The 15,405-nt window shown below is 39.2% G+C and overlaps 1 protein-coding gene across 3 annotated transcripts in view; it reads left to right on the plus strand.

Moving 5' to 3' along the window:
• Positions 1 to 354: 354 nt before the first annotated feature.
• Positions 355 to 15,405, plus strand: part of NUP107 (nucleoporin 107) — a 29,619-nt gene continuing 14,568 nt past the window's right edge. For 2 of the 3 annotated variants that reach the window (XM_066992781.1, XM_048065427.2), the window contains exons 1-12: positions 356 to 508; positions 700 to 785; positions 2,581 to 2,670; positions 6,386 to 6,501; positions 8,424 to 8,550; positions 9,055 to 9,158; positions 9,986 to 10,113; positions 10,454 to 10,502; positions 11,719 to 11,790; positions 12,293 to 12,381; positions 13,387 to 13,465; positions 14,656 to 14,769. In XM_066992781.1, the coding sequence (XP_066848882.1) occupies positions 501 to 508; positions 700 to 785; positions 2,581 to 2,670; positions 6,386 to 6,501; positions 8,424 to 8,550; positions 9,055 to 9,158; positions 9,986 to 10,113; positions 10,454 to 10,502; positions 11,719 to 11,790; positions 12,293 to 12,381; positions 13,387 to 13,465; positions 14,656 to 14,769 (1,062 nt within the window). In that variant the 5' untranslated portion in view covers positions 356 to 500. Of the gene's footprint in view, positions 509 to 699; positions 786 to 2,580; positions 2,671 to 6,385; positions 6,502 to 8,423; positions 8,551 to 9,054; positions 9,159 to 9,985; positions 10,114 to 10,453; positions 10,503 to 11,718; positions 11,791 to 12,292; positions 12,382 to 13,386; positions 13,466 to 14,655; positions 14,770 to 15,405 lie in introns of all 3 variants that reach the window. The other variant, XM_066992792.1, reaches the window with a different exon arrangement.

Below are 15,405 nucleotides of genomic sequence, written 5' to 3' on the forward strand. Positions count from 1 at the left end.
AGGTTGCAAGGGACCTTAAAGATCACCTGGTTCCAACCCCCTGCCATGGGCAAGGATGTCACTCACTAGACCCGGTTGCCCAAAGCCCCACCCAGCCTGGCCCTGAACACTTCCAGGGATGGGGCATCCACAGCTGCTCTGGGCAGCCTGTGCCAGTGCCCCACCGCCCTCTGAGGAAAGAATTTCCTCCTAACCTCTAAACCTCCCCTCTTTCAGCCCCAAACCACTCCCCCTTGTCCTGAAAAGCCGCAGCGAGGTCTCCCCACAGCCTCCTCCTCTGCAGGCCGACCCCCCCCAGCTCTCAGAATCAGAAACGTGTGTGTGCGCTTTATTTTTAACCCCTGACACGCGGCCCCGCCACCGGCGGGCGGCCGACGGGACGCCCCCACCCCGCCGTGCCCGCAGCACGCAGGCGCGGGGCGGCCCCGCCCCCGGCGGAAGGGCGGCCTCGGCTTCCGCGCCCAACGCCCGGGCGGGAAGGGAAGGGAAGGAGCCGGGCCATGGAGAGGTGCGGGACGGGGCCGGGGCCGGGGCCGCTGCTGGGGGGCGTGGGGGGATCCCTATCAGCCCTGCTCCCGTGAGACCCCTCCTGGAGCCGGCTCTGGGGCCCCCACCAGAGGAAGGAGTAACGTCGTAATCTCGTCGCATGCTTTGCTTGCCTTCATTTGCTTACTCTGCCTCTGTGTCGCTGTTTTCTAGAAGTGGGTTTGGAGATATGCTGTCGCCCCGCGACACGGAGATGGCCAGGCCTGGCCGAAAGCAGAGCTCTCAGAAAAGAGCTTCTGGTATCCTTTTTATGTAGAGGCTTTCTCGTCCGTTTAACTGTTGCTTGCTGTGTTCGTGAAGTACCGGCATTCCTGCCGCTTCCTTCATTTCGAGCATGGTGGGAAGGGTTTTCGAATACAGAGCAAGCTTTTTGCCATTTAAGATTATTACAAGAATTACTCCTTGTTTTATACCTATTCAAAGTGAGTAACATTTAAAAATACTTTGAAATTACCTGATTCGTGAGGTATCCTGCAGTGAATTTTGCTATTGAGCAGTTGCGTTTTGTCTTCTTCCATAGCCTAGTCTCTTTTCTATGTGGTATTTTTATGCCTTAAGGAGGAGAAAAGTTCAAAAACAGAACTATGATTGCAAGATCTGAAAGCTAGAAGGGAGGGATATTAACGGCTGACAGAAATTGTGACTAGGAAATCTGGGTGAGTTTCCTTTAGAAAAACATTGTGTTTTCAGCACCACAACACGTTACTTGACCCTTACAGGAAAACATAGGAATGGGCCAAAAGATGCGATTGCTTGCCTTTTCACTGAGTGGTGTTTCTTCTGAGTGGAAATTCTCTCTCCCTTCCTTTATCCCCCCTATTGTTTTCATAAATCTCAAACTTTGTCAAAGCTTCTGTAGTGATGTCTCGGAATGGATTATTTGCTAGACTTCAGGGAAGTACAAGGCTGTCAAAATGCTTGTATAGTCATTTCTTGACTATATTTAGACTGATTATTTTGATTCTGGGCCAGTATGATTGCTGAGATGTTTTATTACCCCCCTCCTTTCTGTAGCATGGTGTTTTTACCGTTTTTCATGGGCTTACAAACTCAGTTCTCCAGGCTGACGATAACCTATGTGAGCCGTAGCTGACTCCATACCTGAGTTTTCTTCAATCTGTTATGTCTTAATTTTGTGAGTTTATGTTCTTTTGCATGTATTTTTTGTTACAATGGTATTGTGTTTATTCGGTGTATTGTAGCTTACCATCCACAGCAGTAGCAAGAGATGTGCACATACATAGATCTGAATTTTCACAGAACTTTTTTTTCCCCCTCACTTATTTACAATAAGAAGAAATACTTAATTCGGCAGCTAATATAAAGGTGGGTTTTTGTCATTGTGTCAGCAAAGGAATACAGTACGCGTGCCCATCCTTATGCTGTTAGTTGTTGGTTGTTTGTAGTTTTTTTTTGTAAGCTTTATAAAACTAGTGAGATATTGGACTTGTTTATGTTGTTGTTGAGAATTAATGTTCCTGGAGACTGACATGAGAGAGGCCGCTGAAACTTTCACACCGCTGCTTCTTAATAAACCGTACCTAGAGCATTGAAGTTGGTTGCTGACAGGAGGAGGCAAAGTAGAGCAACAGAGGCCTTTTTGTTAAAGCCATCAGCATCATGGAATGGAAAGATAGAAAACTTCCTTAAAGCATTCAGGCTTGGATTTTTTTGTTGTGGTTTATGCAGGATATAGCAGCTCCTCACAGGGCAGAAGTACTCTCTTTAATCCAAGCAGTTACAAGGACCAAGACATCCCAGACCTGTTATGCTTATGTTTCTGAATTTTAATTTAGAGTGTCCCTTCTAGCTCTCCAGCTTTTAAGCTTTTGGTGAAACATTTTATGACCTAATTCAGGATTAGAAGTAGGGCTTTCTGATGTAGTCTGAAAGACAGGATTTCTAATTTTTATTAGATTTCAGTCCCACCAAAACGTTCTTCCTTTCCAGGTGTTCACAATAGAACTGTTGTTGTTGTTACGTAGACCTGAAAGTTTGTGTAGAAGAGTGTTTCTTAACTTATTTGTTAATCAGTTTTTACATCCCTGGATGACAGCATTGGAAACATGACGCCCAGAAGCCATCTGATTTCCAGAACTCCCGGTTTGTTGCTTCGCCAGCCACGTAAGACTTTTTTTCTTTAATATATAGTTAAAAGGAATAATATCCTTGGACTTGATAACTAATAAGAATTCCTAGTGATAAAGCCAGGGACGTACTATAGGGGGTCCAGTGAAGGGCCACGAAGTTGATTAGGAGATTGAAGCATCTGATAGATGAGGGGAGGCTGAAAAGAGCTGAGATGGTTTAGCCTGGAGACAAGAAGGCGCAGGGGATCTCAGCAATGCCATATAACCTCCTGATGGGAGTAAGAAAAGAGGAGTAGAAAGACAGCTGTACTCTTCTTGGTGGTGCCCAGTAAAAAGGCAAGAGGCAGTAGGCACAAAATGAAATACAGGAAATTCTGTCTGTACATAGGAAAAAAATTCTTTACTGTAAGGGTGACTGGAAGCTATAACTGGTTGCCCAGACTGTGGAGAGTTACTTGGTGATTCTGAAGTTAGAAACATTTATAAACGGGAAAAAACACGTAGTATCAGTCAACATATACCTTCATATGTTATATGTATGCTGTTGGTGACTGCCAGTGGTTTTGCCTGTCAGATTTTAGAGTGCATTTGAGCTTCATTTTCTTTGTCACAAGAGCGTGTCCAGTACTGTTTCATCTTCTCTCAAGTATCACATTGAAACTGAATGATTCTTGTCTTGCTAGTCAGCAATCTAGTTTGTTCTGTTTCCCTCCTCCTCACAAACTTCTTTTTTTTGCAGCAGCAGCTTCAATTCTTCAAGGTATTTTGTCTTGTAGTGTCTCTCCAGGCATTTTGTCATCCCTAAGTGGCAGGCTAGTTCTGCTGCTGACCTTCCTAACAGGTGTATTTATTGGTTGCATCTGTGAGTGATCTCCTTCTCCACTGAAGAAGAGATGAGACAGCACACTTCACAGGCTGTGACTGCTCGTGGTGGCTGGGGTCAGGTTGCTCTGAAATCTCCCAGTCTCAGCCCCATGTTCTGCATCAGTTTGCGCATATTGGGAGTGTGTTGGAAGTTGTTCCCAAACTGGCACTGATGCAAGATAGCAGGTTCCAGAGAGAGACTGATTCTCTGTGATTTCTCAGGTTCCCTGTCAAGTTCCGTGTGGCCCCTGTTTGTTCTTATGTAATGTAATACCTAGTGGCTAAGATATAAAAGCTTAGCCAGCACCAAAGGTACGTGCTCTGAGCATCAGCCTTCTTCTCAAGCTACTTGTGTGTCAGCATTGACAGCTCTCACAATGAAACTGCAGGTTGTTCTTAGCATTGCCTTGACACTAAACATGCTGTGAAAAGATCTATAATCCTCTTAGAGCCTCCCTCGCTAGTTATCGCTGAAATGAAGAAACATGCCCGTTCCTCCCATTCCCATGTCATCACCAGGGCTTACCTCACTTTTTATTGTCAGTCTCTTCCTGTAGGCTTTATTTTGGCATATTTCAAGTGCTCATATAAGGGGTTCCTGGTTTTCATTGTCATGTAGCCAGTGTTTCCCAGCAATCTCTGAGGGGAGGCTTGCTTTCCTTCTCCACATGCTTCTTCCAGGACTGCTTGGAGACAAGTCATATATTCTTCTTTTAGAGGTAAGCGTTGTGTGTCATGCTGTGAACATTTCACTCAGGTGGCTCTTTTTCAACTTTTTCTTCAAAACAAATTAGAACTTCTGTATACCATCTTGAGTATTGTTTGATTTCAGTGAAGATCTTGATTTTGCCTGACGTGTTGGTCTAACAACTTGCCTGGATTCTGTCACTGTGAAATTTCTGTTTTGTCCATTTTCAGAAAGTTCTGCAATAAAAAATTTCAGTAAAAGGCAGCGTATGGTTTGCATGTGCAGCAGCTGCCCCCCATAATACAAGCACTTGATGGCAAGTAAAAGCAGAGATTGCAGATGCAAAATACCCTGAGCAGAAAGGTTTAGGGCGAGCAGTTGTGGTTGTTCGTACAATCAATCGTCATGGAGATGACTGGTAACATCTCATGGTGGTGTTACTAAACAGCGCATACTGTGTAACCTACCTCCTATTTCTTTAATAGACTTCAGAAAGAAAATGTTCTGGTCTCTGCAAACTTCCCTAAACGCAGCTGACAGTTATCCCCATAGGTGGTTATGATTTGTGATAAACTTTCTTCAAACAGCTTTGCGCGGACAGGCAGTCCTTACTGAAAGGTTTGTTGTTTCCACACTATTTAATCCAAAGACATGCAGTCCCAAAGCATGAATACAGGCTGGGCAACAGAGAAGGGCCTTGGGGGTGTTGGTTGATGAGAAGCTCGACATGAGCCAGCAATGTGTGCTTGCAACCCAGAAAGCCAACCGTGTCCTGGGCTGCATCAAAAGCAGCGTGGGCAGCAGGGTGAGGGAGGGGATTGTCCCCCTCTGCTCTGCTCTCGTGAGACCCCACCTGGAGCCCTGCGTTCAGCTCTGGGGCCCCCAGCACAGAAGGGACATGGACCTGTTAGGAAGAGTCCAGAGGAGGCCACAAAAATGATCGAAGGGCTGGAGCACCTCTCCTGTGAAGACAGGCTGAGGGAGTTGGGGTTGTTCAGCCTGCAGAGGAGAAGGCTAGAGCTGCTGCTTTTTGAAGCAGTCTGAAGACTCTGCAACAAAGCAAACATTGGCATTTTTACTCCTGTTTCTGTTGTACGGTCTCATTCCTACAATGGAGCATTTGAAGTGTTCTTGTGAACTGCATGCATTACCTCCTCTCCTGGGAACAAGCTTTTTTTGTTTCCTTTGATGTCAGCTGCTCACAGTTGTGCATTTTGGGGTATTGGAAACTGTATTTGAGAATTATTCAGTGTAGTTCTTTTCTGCCACCCTGTGAATTCCTGAGCCTTGAATGTATTGTGTCATATGGGCAGGGGAGACTTTTCTGGTACCATGAAGGAGGGGAGAACAATGACCCGCTGACAGCGTGAGTGCTTTGACCTACAACTTCAGAGTCAGACTGGTAATGTTAGTAGCTGTAATTCTAGTTCTAAAAATTGAGAATTGATTTCTCTCTTTGATCTTCAGTATGCCTGACTTTCACATCTCGAGAGTTTAGGGCAGATTTATTTGTGGTGATTCAAGGTATGTGCTAATACAAAGACAGAAACCTTTGGTTCTTCAGCTGACTAGGTCTGTACAAAACTGATGCGTGGAGAACCAAACATACCTATTGGTGTGAAGCCTTCTAGTCTCTGTCTACCTGTTTCCAATGGCTTTGTCCCCTTATAATTTGAGGGTGTCAGAAGAAGTGACCAGGTACGTTCTTGGCCATCTTCAGCACTGGGGACTTTCTATGAAAGTTCTGGTCATCTGAGACATTTTAAAAGAAGAAAAAAAAAAAAATAGAAAAAAGAAAAACACAACCCTACAGGCATTGGATCTTCTGCTTCCAAACTGAAGATTAGTGCTTGAGAATGCTTCAGACTTGGCTAATGCTGCTTGTATAAGCCTGGCATAACTAGAGAGTTAGACTATGAAGTTCTATTATTGATAATTAACATCCTTACTTCCAAGTGTACTCAGGCCTAAGACTTTTGTAATTGGTATTTGTGGGTTTCGTACAAGCCTTCTGATGGAATGAAAATAGCAGTGGGCAGGAGCAAGTCACTCCTCCATCAGGTTGGCTTGTTTGTTTCTTCTGTGACCGAGCAGGATTTCATAAATACTTCAGTCTGCATTGCAAGATTACTTTCCTTGATAGAGCACAGTGGTCTTAAACAGCTTTTGTTTTCAGAAAAGGCTCTCTGTCTTTCAGTTACTTCGCTGTCTCGAAGCTCCATGAAGCAGACGGATATGTCAGCCATCCTGGGAACAGGAGGGAGATCTCCTCTGATTCTTCAGACTTCTGGACTGCTTGGCAATATGTCAATGGTAAGATGGTTAGAGCACGTTTTTCTGTTTAGCTCCTGTGAAGCTTACAGGAAGCTACCATTTTTCAGTGTTTCCATGTTTGCACCAAGGACAAACTGCAGGTGGGACAGGCTTGCTCTTACTACTGCTTCTGTTGCTGCTTGCTACTAGTGTCATTTAGTAATGTGGTGTTTGAGATGATGCAGTAAGGAATGAAGAGGGTTTTATGGACCTCTTAACTACACGATATATGTTAAGCTAGTCCATGTAACATCTGCTTGTGACTACAGAAAACTTGACTCTGCTTGTTTACAGATTCTTCAAAGATGATTGTTCTGTCAGCAAATTAAACCTTCAGAGTTTTTCTTATTTTAGCACTCTCCAGTATTAGGCGTCATTTGGATCTTAACGTTTGGACTTCAAAGAGCAACTTCTTCTGATTACTTTTCAGATGACGTTAATTATCTTCTACTGTAGCATCTTTGGAAAAACAATGATTAGAAAAGTCATAAGTAGGGACATCTAAAATAATTTTTCTCCGTTTATTTTTAAATTGACTCCAAAAAAAAAAAATGTTTCTGTATGTGCATTTGAATTCATTCTTCCTTGTGGTTGTTTCTATAGTTTGTAATGGCCTGCCTGTTTCTTTAAATAGTAAGGTTCTCGGGCCTACGGGCTCTTGATCAACATTGATAAAGCTCTTAGCAGTAGCGCTGTTCTCCTGCTTCAGAGCCTCTTGATATTCTGTAAATAGCTAAAATGAACTTCACTCACAAAATACTTAGCATTTAGTGCTCTGGCTTGAATCCGGTTTAGATTAGCAAGGGTAAATTTGGGAGTAAATCAAAGCTTTCACAGGAGGGTGATGGAAAAAGGACTTAAAACTATGTCTCTTGGAAATTTACGTGCTGGTAGATTAGAACATTCATCAGACCTTTTTGTATTTGCCACAGAGACCTGATAAAATTGTAGTGGAAGTGAGCTTCTTGTTATTTTTACTCAGTTGTCTGAATGTTGCTGAGTACAGTAGCATTCTGTTCTGGCTGGCTAGAGGGCAATAACGGCAGCGAGAAATCAGGCAAGAGAAATACAGTGGGTAGAAACTGGGGCATAAAAGGAAAAACAACAGTTATGTCCACAGTTTTTGGATACACTTAAGAGACTTATGACAGTGTCGTCTGGTTTGGGTGTGACCATTTTAACAGTTAGGGAAAAGAATCAACCATTGTCATATCACGGGATCTTCATATGGCATTAATTGCTGCTGAGAAAGCAATTGCTGTCATGGAAACAGCTACGGGAAGCTGTCCTGTCGGTGCAGTGTATGTACGGTCTGTCTTCTGGTTTGGCCGTTTTGCTGCCTTATCTCAGATGTTATCAAATACCTCCCCTGAAATGCTCCCAAGGAAGCGTAGCTATGTCTCTGTTTCCCACTTCAATACTCTTGTATTTTCTCCTTAAAGATGTATTGCTTCATTCAGTCGGGGGTTTTGAGCAATTCTCTGAGAAGGTTGGAAGGTGGAAGTAAATGGTTCTGATCAAATTTTAACTGTTTTGTTTAATTTTTCACAGCTGCTTTGCAACCTAATCAACAAAATACTTGGTAAACATTTAACAGAATACAAAAGGATGGACTGATGCATTTGTTTTAAGGGGAAAAGTGATACACAATGATGTAAAATGCAAGGCCTGATTACATTATACTTTTTTTATTTCCTGATGGGGAAAAAAGAAAAGAAACATGAAGAATTTCCTTTTTCCAGATTAAAATTTATCTTTTCAGAGCTATTTGTTACAGTCGTAGTTGCGCTTTATCTAAAGGCAGTTATTTCATTATTAATTTTTAGAATTGCTCTGTACCATTCAGATAGAATGAAAAAAAAACTTTGAAGCTAGGCTTGCAGTAGTCTGAGATTGCTGTTTATTTTCTGTTACGCTTTTAGTTGGATGAAAGTAACTGGACAACAGTGCTCTCACCTCAGCAGACAGGACTGTTTACAAATCTGGACATGACAGAAGATGTCACTATGAGTGCTGTGCTGTTGCGTGAGGATGATCCTGGGGAAGCTGGTGAGACAATCTGAAGTTTTCATCGTAACTGACCACACATATATGTTCTTGGCTTTCTGTATCATTTTGTTTAGGTATTTCTATGCCAAGAACAGTCTAGTTTTAAAAGTTCAGAAAGTTAACTTTTTCAGTTATTGCAGTTTTGCCAATTTATGTTTTCTGTGGAAACTGATGACACAAATGGGACACTGTGGTGATGCAAAACACAAACTGGATTAGCTTTATGGAGACAGACAAACAAGTTTGTCTTTAAAACTCTCTCAGGTGACAGATTTACAGCAAAAGTTTTATAATTATTTGGCTTACCTCGTAGCTTCTGCATATCTTACTGTCTTAACTGGTAAATTCTTCTGACTTTATGGAATATAAATAGTTCGCATCATTGCTGCCTTTGCTTAGCTTTATTAATGACAAGATGCCTTGTCATCAGGATATTTTTGGTAGTGTTGGATTTTTTAACCACATTGTGTCTAATATGATTTTTCCTTCTTATACATATTCTAGCTACTATGAGCATGTACTCAGATTTTCTACATTCCTTCCTGAAGTATAGATCAACTACCATTTTTGATCTGGTGGATGAATATGAAAGTATATGTAACAGTCAGGTAAATAGTTTGCTGGTTTTTTTTTTTCTGACTATTTATTTTAATTTGCAGTCCCTTCGTTAAGTTCTGTTGTTCTTTTTCTTTAAGCTGAGAAGTCGCAGTGCTTAACGTAGATACTTTTAAATCTTCCAGCTGGTTGCAGTCTTGAGTCACCGAACACTAGCATTGGTTAGCATACCTCTTTACTTTGCCACAGGAATGCCCATTGTGTAGCTTGCTAAATGCTAAAAACGTCATCCAGCTGCCATTCCCCTGCAAGTGTCAAGTGACAATAATAAACATGATCAGATAAATAGATTTTTTTGTTACTGATAGTGAGCTGGATTAACAAATACTTATTTGTCTCAGGTATAAATAAATAAGATCATTTTACTATGATGGTATTAAGAGCTTTCTAGTGCATTCCTAATAAACTGGCAGTAGAGTTCTCAACATAAAATATAAGAGATCTGCTTTTAGACACAATTTTTGAATCGTTCGGTGATAGACAATTTATAATCAGCAGGGACTGGCAAATTGAAAGGAAGAAGTTATGAGCCTTCCAGCAATAACAGTGTTGATCACAAAAGCGAGAAGAGGGCAGAGTTTGTATAGCGCCTTGCAAAAGAGAGCTACATTCTTGTTTTATGGTCTCAAGGCCATGTAACATTTTTTAAACATTCTTATGGGAACTTACAGTATGGAGAACCATCTACCTATTTAGAAGAGATGGTAATTAAATTTGGTTTTTGAGGGAGTCTTCGGAATAATGAAAAGATTATCATAATGGCTTAGAAAAAAATACAGTGGTGGGCATTATTAACTACGTATATATTTATTTACCTCAGGTGAATATACTAGGCAAAATAGTTTACAGAGCGACTCCTGGACAGCAAAAGTTCTCAAAAACCGCCAGTGTCTTGTGGCTTCTCAAGCAGGAGATGGTAACATGGAGACTGTTGTCTGCACTTTATAGGTAATTTACTTGAAAAGCACGTTACTTCTTTGCGCTGAGCTGACTTTCTTAGATATATTATGAATAAGATTATTTATATGGAATAAGTAGCTACTTATTATCTGTAGCTACTTATTATCTGTTTCTGGAACTAGCTGCTGATAATTATGCTTATTTCCTATCTGTTTATGGAAATGGAAAGTTGTAAACAGTCCTATTATTACTTTTTAAACTTAGAGTATTTCTATAAAAGAACACTTTTTTGTAAAGGTATTTTTAAACACTTTCAGTTATATTACACATTCTGCTGAATTTTCTCATCTTTATTTTAATCGTTAAGGTTTTGCACTTTTATTTCTAGAGACAGAATACAGTCGGCACTGGAAGATGAAACTACATTTGAAATCATGGTAAGCTTGAGGGGGAAAATTATTATTACTATTTTTAAGGGGTATGTGTTAAAGCTAAATGCTTACGTTTTATTTTTTACGATCCCAATGTTGCAGCCAACTCAAAATTCAGAGATAAAAGAATATAAACAAAGATGAAACCAATTTGAATTCTAGCAAGTTAATATTAAATTATTCCACATTTTGGAAATTGTGAATTTAAATACTCAGTTCTAAATAGAAAATGCTAGTGTAAGAATTTGTATTAACTATACTTGGTTTTGTTTCATTAAGTATTCCCCACATACTTGGAAAATCCACTGGAAGCAACTATATATTTATTTTTAAAAGTTGCATCAGCAGTGATAATGTTTCCCTTGGGGCAGAGATAATTTTGCTTTGCCTAGAAGTGCATGTGGTCTCAAGCTGTGTAGTACTTTGTAGTCCTGATTCTAATTTATCTCAAAAGAAACCCAAATTTTTGTATCATTCTTATTTCAGCTGTAGTCGTCTTGTCTATGTCAATACAGCGTTTCTAGCCTTTGCTGCCAGAATATGCTTAGGAAGACAAAACAATAAGCAAAGTGACTCCATCTTTGTAAAATTTATGATTGTTGCTCTTTTTTCTCAGTCATGAAATAGCTTCATCTATGATTCCCACTGCAAAGTTGTCAGTACTTTTAAATTAAACACTGCTGTGCCAAAATAAAGTCTCTTCCTATCTGTGTTTTTTAGGAAAATGTATATTCTGTTCTCCTTTTGTTGCAAGAAAGCTAAATTAATGCAGGAGAGTAGAAAGAAGTATCAGGAGGTTGGGGTGTATTTTTGTGTGTTTTGGTTGGGTTTGGTTTTGTTTTCTTTTTTTCTACTTGTTCATGTTTACAGTTTATATGATCTGGGAAAACGTCCACATTTTTGACATATACAGTTATAAGCAAAATTTGTGATAATATGAATGCAGTCAGTGGAACTGGTGGATTTACTATGTAGAATCTTTCTGTGGCCATGCATTTGAACTATATTGAGTCTCAGTTTTACAGATTTTAGTATAACGGGATGTAGATGATGATCCAAATAAAACAAATGTGTACTGTTGTCTGTTTGCAAAGGGACAGGGGAGAGGTAGCATGCTGAACTTGTTGACAATCTGTAAGTTAATACGTGTTCAGTTTGGTGTTCATGTTTTTGTGTCAAGTTTCCTTTTCCAGGAAGTACTAATCAACTTTTTCTTAAATAGTCTTTAAATGCTAGTGAGAAGACACATATAGAAAACTTCTTTCAGAAAGATTCATTTGTTCGACAAAGCCAGGTATGATAAAATTTTTACAGTGAGAATGGAAATAGACCAATAGACATTTAAATGTTTGTAACACTAGTATTGCATAAGCTTCAGAAAATGAGTTATGTGCACTTAATTAAGCTGTTTCTAACACTTATTTCTTTTTATTCATTTAGGCATGTTATTATTTGTATGTGTAGAAATATTGTTCTTTAGTTTCTAAAGATCAGAAACGTTTTTCAGGCTAGGCTGGAGAGGATGGAAGGCTGAGATCTATTCTTATTTGGAGCCTCTGTTACTGTTGATAATGATTAATAAACTAGTAGCACTGTAGTAACTGCAGCATCTAGTGAGAAATAGATTAAGTGCCAAAACAACCTTCCAACTGGATACTTACAATGGTATAGTCTCAGGATGTACACACCTTTTGATTAATCTGTAGATAACTAATAGACTTAGAGATGGGAGGAAGCCAGTTAAAATATTACTTGTTAAATGTTTGTCTTAAAAATGCAAATTCCTATCATTCCAGATGGTGGTAGATTGGCTAGAGAGCATTGCCAAGGATGAAATCGGGGACTTCTCTGATAATATTGAGTTTTATGCAAAATCTGTATATTGGTGAGTTCAGACTTTCTGTTTTGTGTACAGGCTTCCTTCAAGTGTAAGATTCGCATACCTAGACACAGAATTGGTCCAAAATCACTCTGAAGAACTGGTTTTTTTTTTTAAAAAGTTGGCCAGTTCGTTCACTTCTTTTCCTTCAATTCTTAGATGTAAAATTGAGCTTCCTCCCCAACTTAAAGGATGTCTTCTCGAAAGTCAAGTACTGCTTTTGGGATGAGAATATGAAAGGAAAGCCATCAAAGCAATTTAATTTACTCTTTACCCAGATGGAGGTTTCATTTTTTCGTAATAAGGAACAATAAGAGATGGTCACCTGCTGATCAACCTGTTATTTACACTACACAAAACCTTTCTTATTTGTTTCTCAGGTGGTCAGTTCTTTGTCTGGCTTTACTTTTTGCCTGTTCTTGTCATCCCTTTGTGTCATTGATCCTTCACCAGAAGTCATTTTTGTCATCTTTTTTTTTTATCAATGGTGGATTTTATGGCAGAAAAGACCAAAGCCTGCTTTTGATTCTAGTTGCCTAGAGTAAACTTGGTTTCAGTGGATGGGTGAATACAGGCTTTTGGAATCGTGTTCAACATAATTTGAATTTCTGTCCTAGACTAACTACAGTGAATGCTAATGAGAAATTTTGCTCATGGAGAAATTAATTCATAGTTTAGATAATATGAATGATTGGAATAATGGATGTTTTTGAAAGAAATCAAAACTCTGTGAATTGATTCTATTATTGTACTTATTTTAATACTTATTATTATTACTTATTTAATTTTACATTAATTTTAATTTAATTTATTATTATTACTTATTTAATACTTATTATTAAAATTTTAACATTTTGACTAACACAGTCTATTGATCCACAACCCAAACCAGGCATGTCTTTTCTGTAATCCTATTCCACTTATCCACAAGTATTAAGTGTATTTTTAATATTTGTGTCTTATTAAAATACAGTTGTTCTCTTTTTCTGAAGAGCATTTCATTGCTTTCAGGGAGAATACACTACATGCCCTGAAGCAGCGACAGTTATGTACATACGTCGGAAGTTCTCGAGCTCTCGTAACAGAGTTGGTAAGTTTTATTTAAATATAAGACTTGGTTTCAAAATGGGTATAAATTAGATTAGAGAGAGCATATATGCTATTTTCACAGCATTCCACCAATTTTTAGAAAGTTGTGCTATCTAAAAACTGTTGTGCTATCTAAGAAATTGCAGAAAGCTAAGTTGGAAAAGGTGAAAATTAGTACAGAAATTGTGAAGCAGGAAGGAACTAGCTGAGGAGAAGATGTTAGTGTTGAAGTTGGACGTTGTAGAATAATTAAGAAAACAAATTGTTAAATCTGTCAGATGAGTGAGATTCTGGAAAAGCTTTTTATGATGATGAAATAAACTTATTTTAATTGGAAGTTTGAACACACTGTAGAGTAATTAGCAGTGGACAAGACCCAATGAGTCAGGATACCTCTGGAGTTCTTTTGAGACGTGTAGACATCTGTTTTCTTTCAGCCATTGCTTTTTCTTTTTCTAGCACAAGAACCTGTGGTCAATATAGTGAAATAAATAGCTTTGTTAGTAAGCTTTTTCTGAAACAAACTCATATTCATACGTAGGAAAGTTTACAGAACTGATTGGAAGCTCTTACAAGTAAGGGCATGCTGTCGTTATACAGTAACTAGTGCAATGAAACTAAATCCCATAAATAATGGGATTTCTTGAGAGCTACTGTAGTAAAAGGTGACAGGAGGGACGTCAAGGGAAGAAAAGACTCTCCAGTCGAAGGAGAGAATGAAGTGTCTCTGACAGCAAGGCAGTCGTGGAAGATGAATGCAATTGGGGAGTGATCAATGCATTGATTGAAAAGTGGCTTGAGAAAATCTGTTTGGATTAAATAGAAGCAAATACAGCTATAGAAAAGGCTTCTGAGAAGGTGGAGAAGGACAGACTGTCTGGTAGGTGGAGAGGCAGAAGGGGAAAGGATGTTTAAGGACGAAAAGAGCTGGAAGATGAGAAATCCGAGGCAAAGACAAGGTGGTGGAGTAAATAAAGAGACTGCAGTGGCTCCCTCTGTTAGGAACAGTAACAGAAAAAGAATAAAAGAAGTAAGAGGGGAAAGACAGGAAAGTATCACGCTGGATATGTTGGCTGTATAGCATATTGTGCCAACATGAAAATATGACTCAGAATTATAAAACAGGACAGGAAATCATTGGAAGAGGCAGACATGCATTGTGTGAATGGATTGTGCCCTTTTTCCTTGCAGGATCCAGATGCTCCTATAAGACAGAAACTGCCACTTGATGATTTGGATCGAGAAGATGATGCAAGGTTATTGAAGTATCTCTTTACTCTCATCAGAGCAGGAATGACAGATGAGGTAAGCCATAAAAAGTGGAAGAATCCTCTTGGTTAACTAGTTTAACTTATGTCAAATCTTACTATTAAAGCTAATGACAGGCTGCGTACTAAAATGTCTATGTAATTCTGGCTTGTAGGGATTTAAGTTTCAATTAAATATCAATAAGACAGTGATAGATTGCTAAAATTGTAGTTAAAAAGTCTTGCATTTAGTTAAGTAATTTCAGGTGTATAATAGATGCTATGGAAAAAAGTTGCACCTTTATATTTCGGTTGTTTGACAGTGTAATTTTTTTTTTACTGTAGTGGCTTGATACTAAATACTGTCAGAAAAACATTGGATTTTTCAAAGAACTTCCTAATTGCATGTGTAATAATCAGTGGATTATCATACAAGCTTCCTTTTAAATATGTTGGAATGGAACATGCTTGTAATTTTAACTAGAGAGAGAGAAAGATTTGATGTATGCTTTCCTTAGAAAAAGTATTAAATTAGGCAACTTTTACTTGCTCTGCTCCTCTGATGTCCCCTTGATTATATGGTCTGAATGGAGTTGAGGGAGAGTCATGGCTAGCATTCTACTTTTTGTTTTGTTACCTTTATTGTTTGGCAGGGTCTTTGGCAGCAAAAGCTATGAGAGACTTTATCTGAATA

The sequence above is a fragment of the Anser cygnoides genome, chromosome 1, assembly GCF_040182565.1.
Source record: "Anser cygnoides isolate HZ-2024a breed goose chromosome 1, Taihu_goose_T2T_genome, whole genome shotgun sequence".
Taxonomy (NCBI): Eukaryota; Metazoa; Chordata; class Aves; order Anseriformes; family Anatidae; genus Anser; species Anser cygnoides.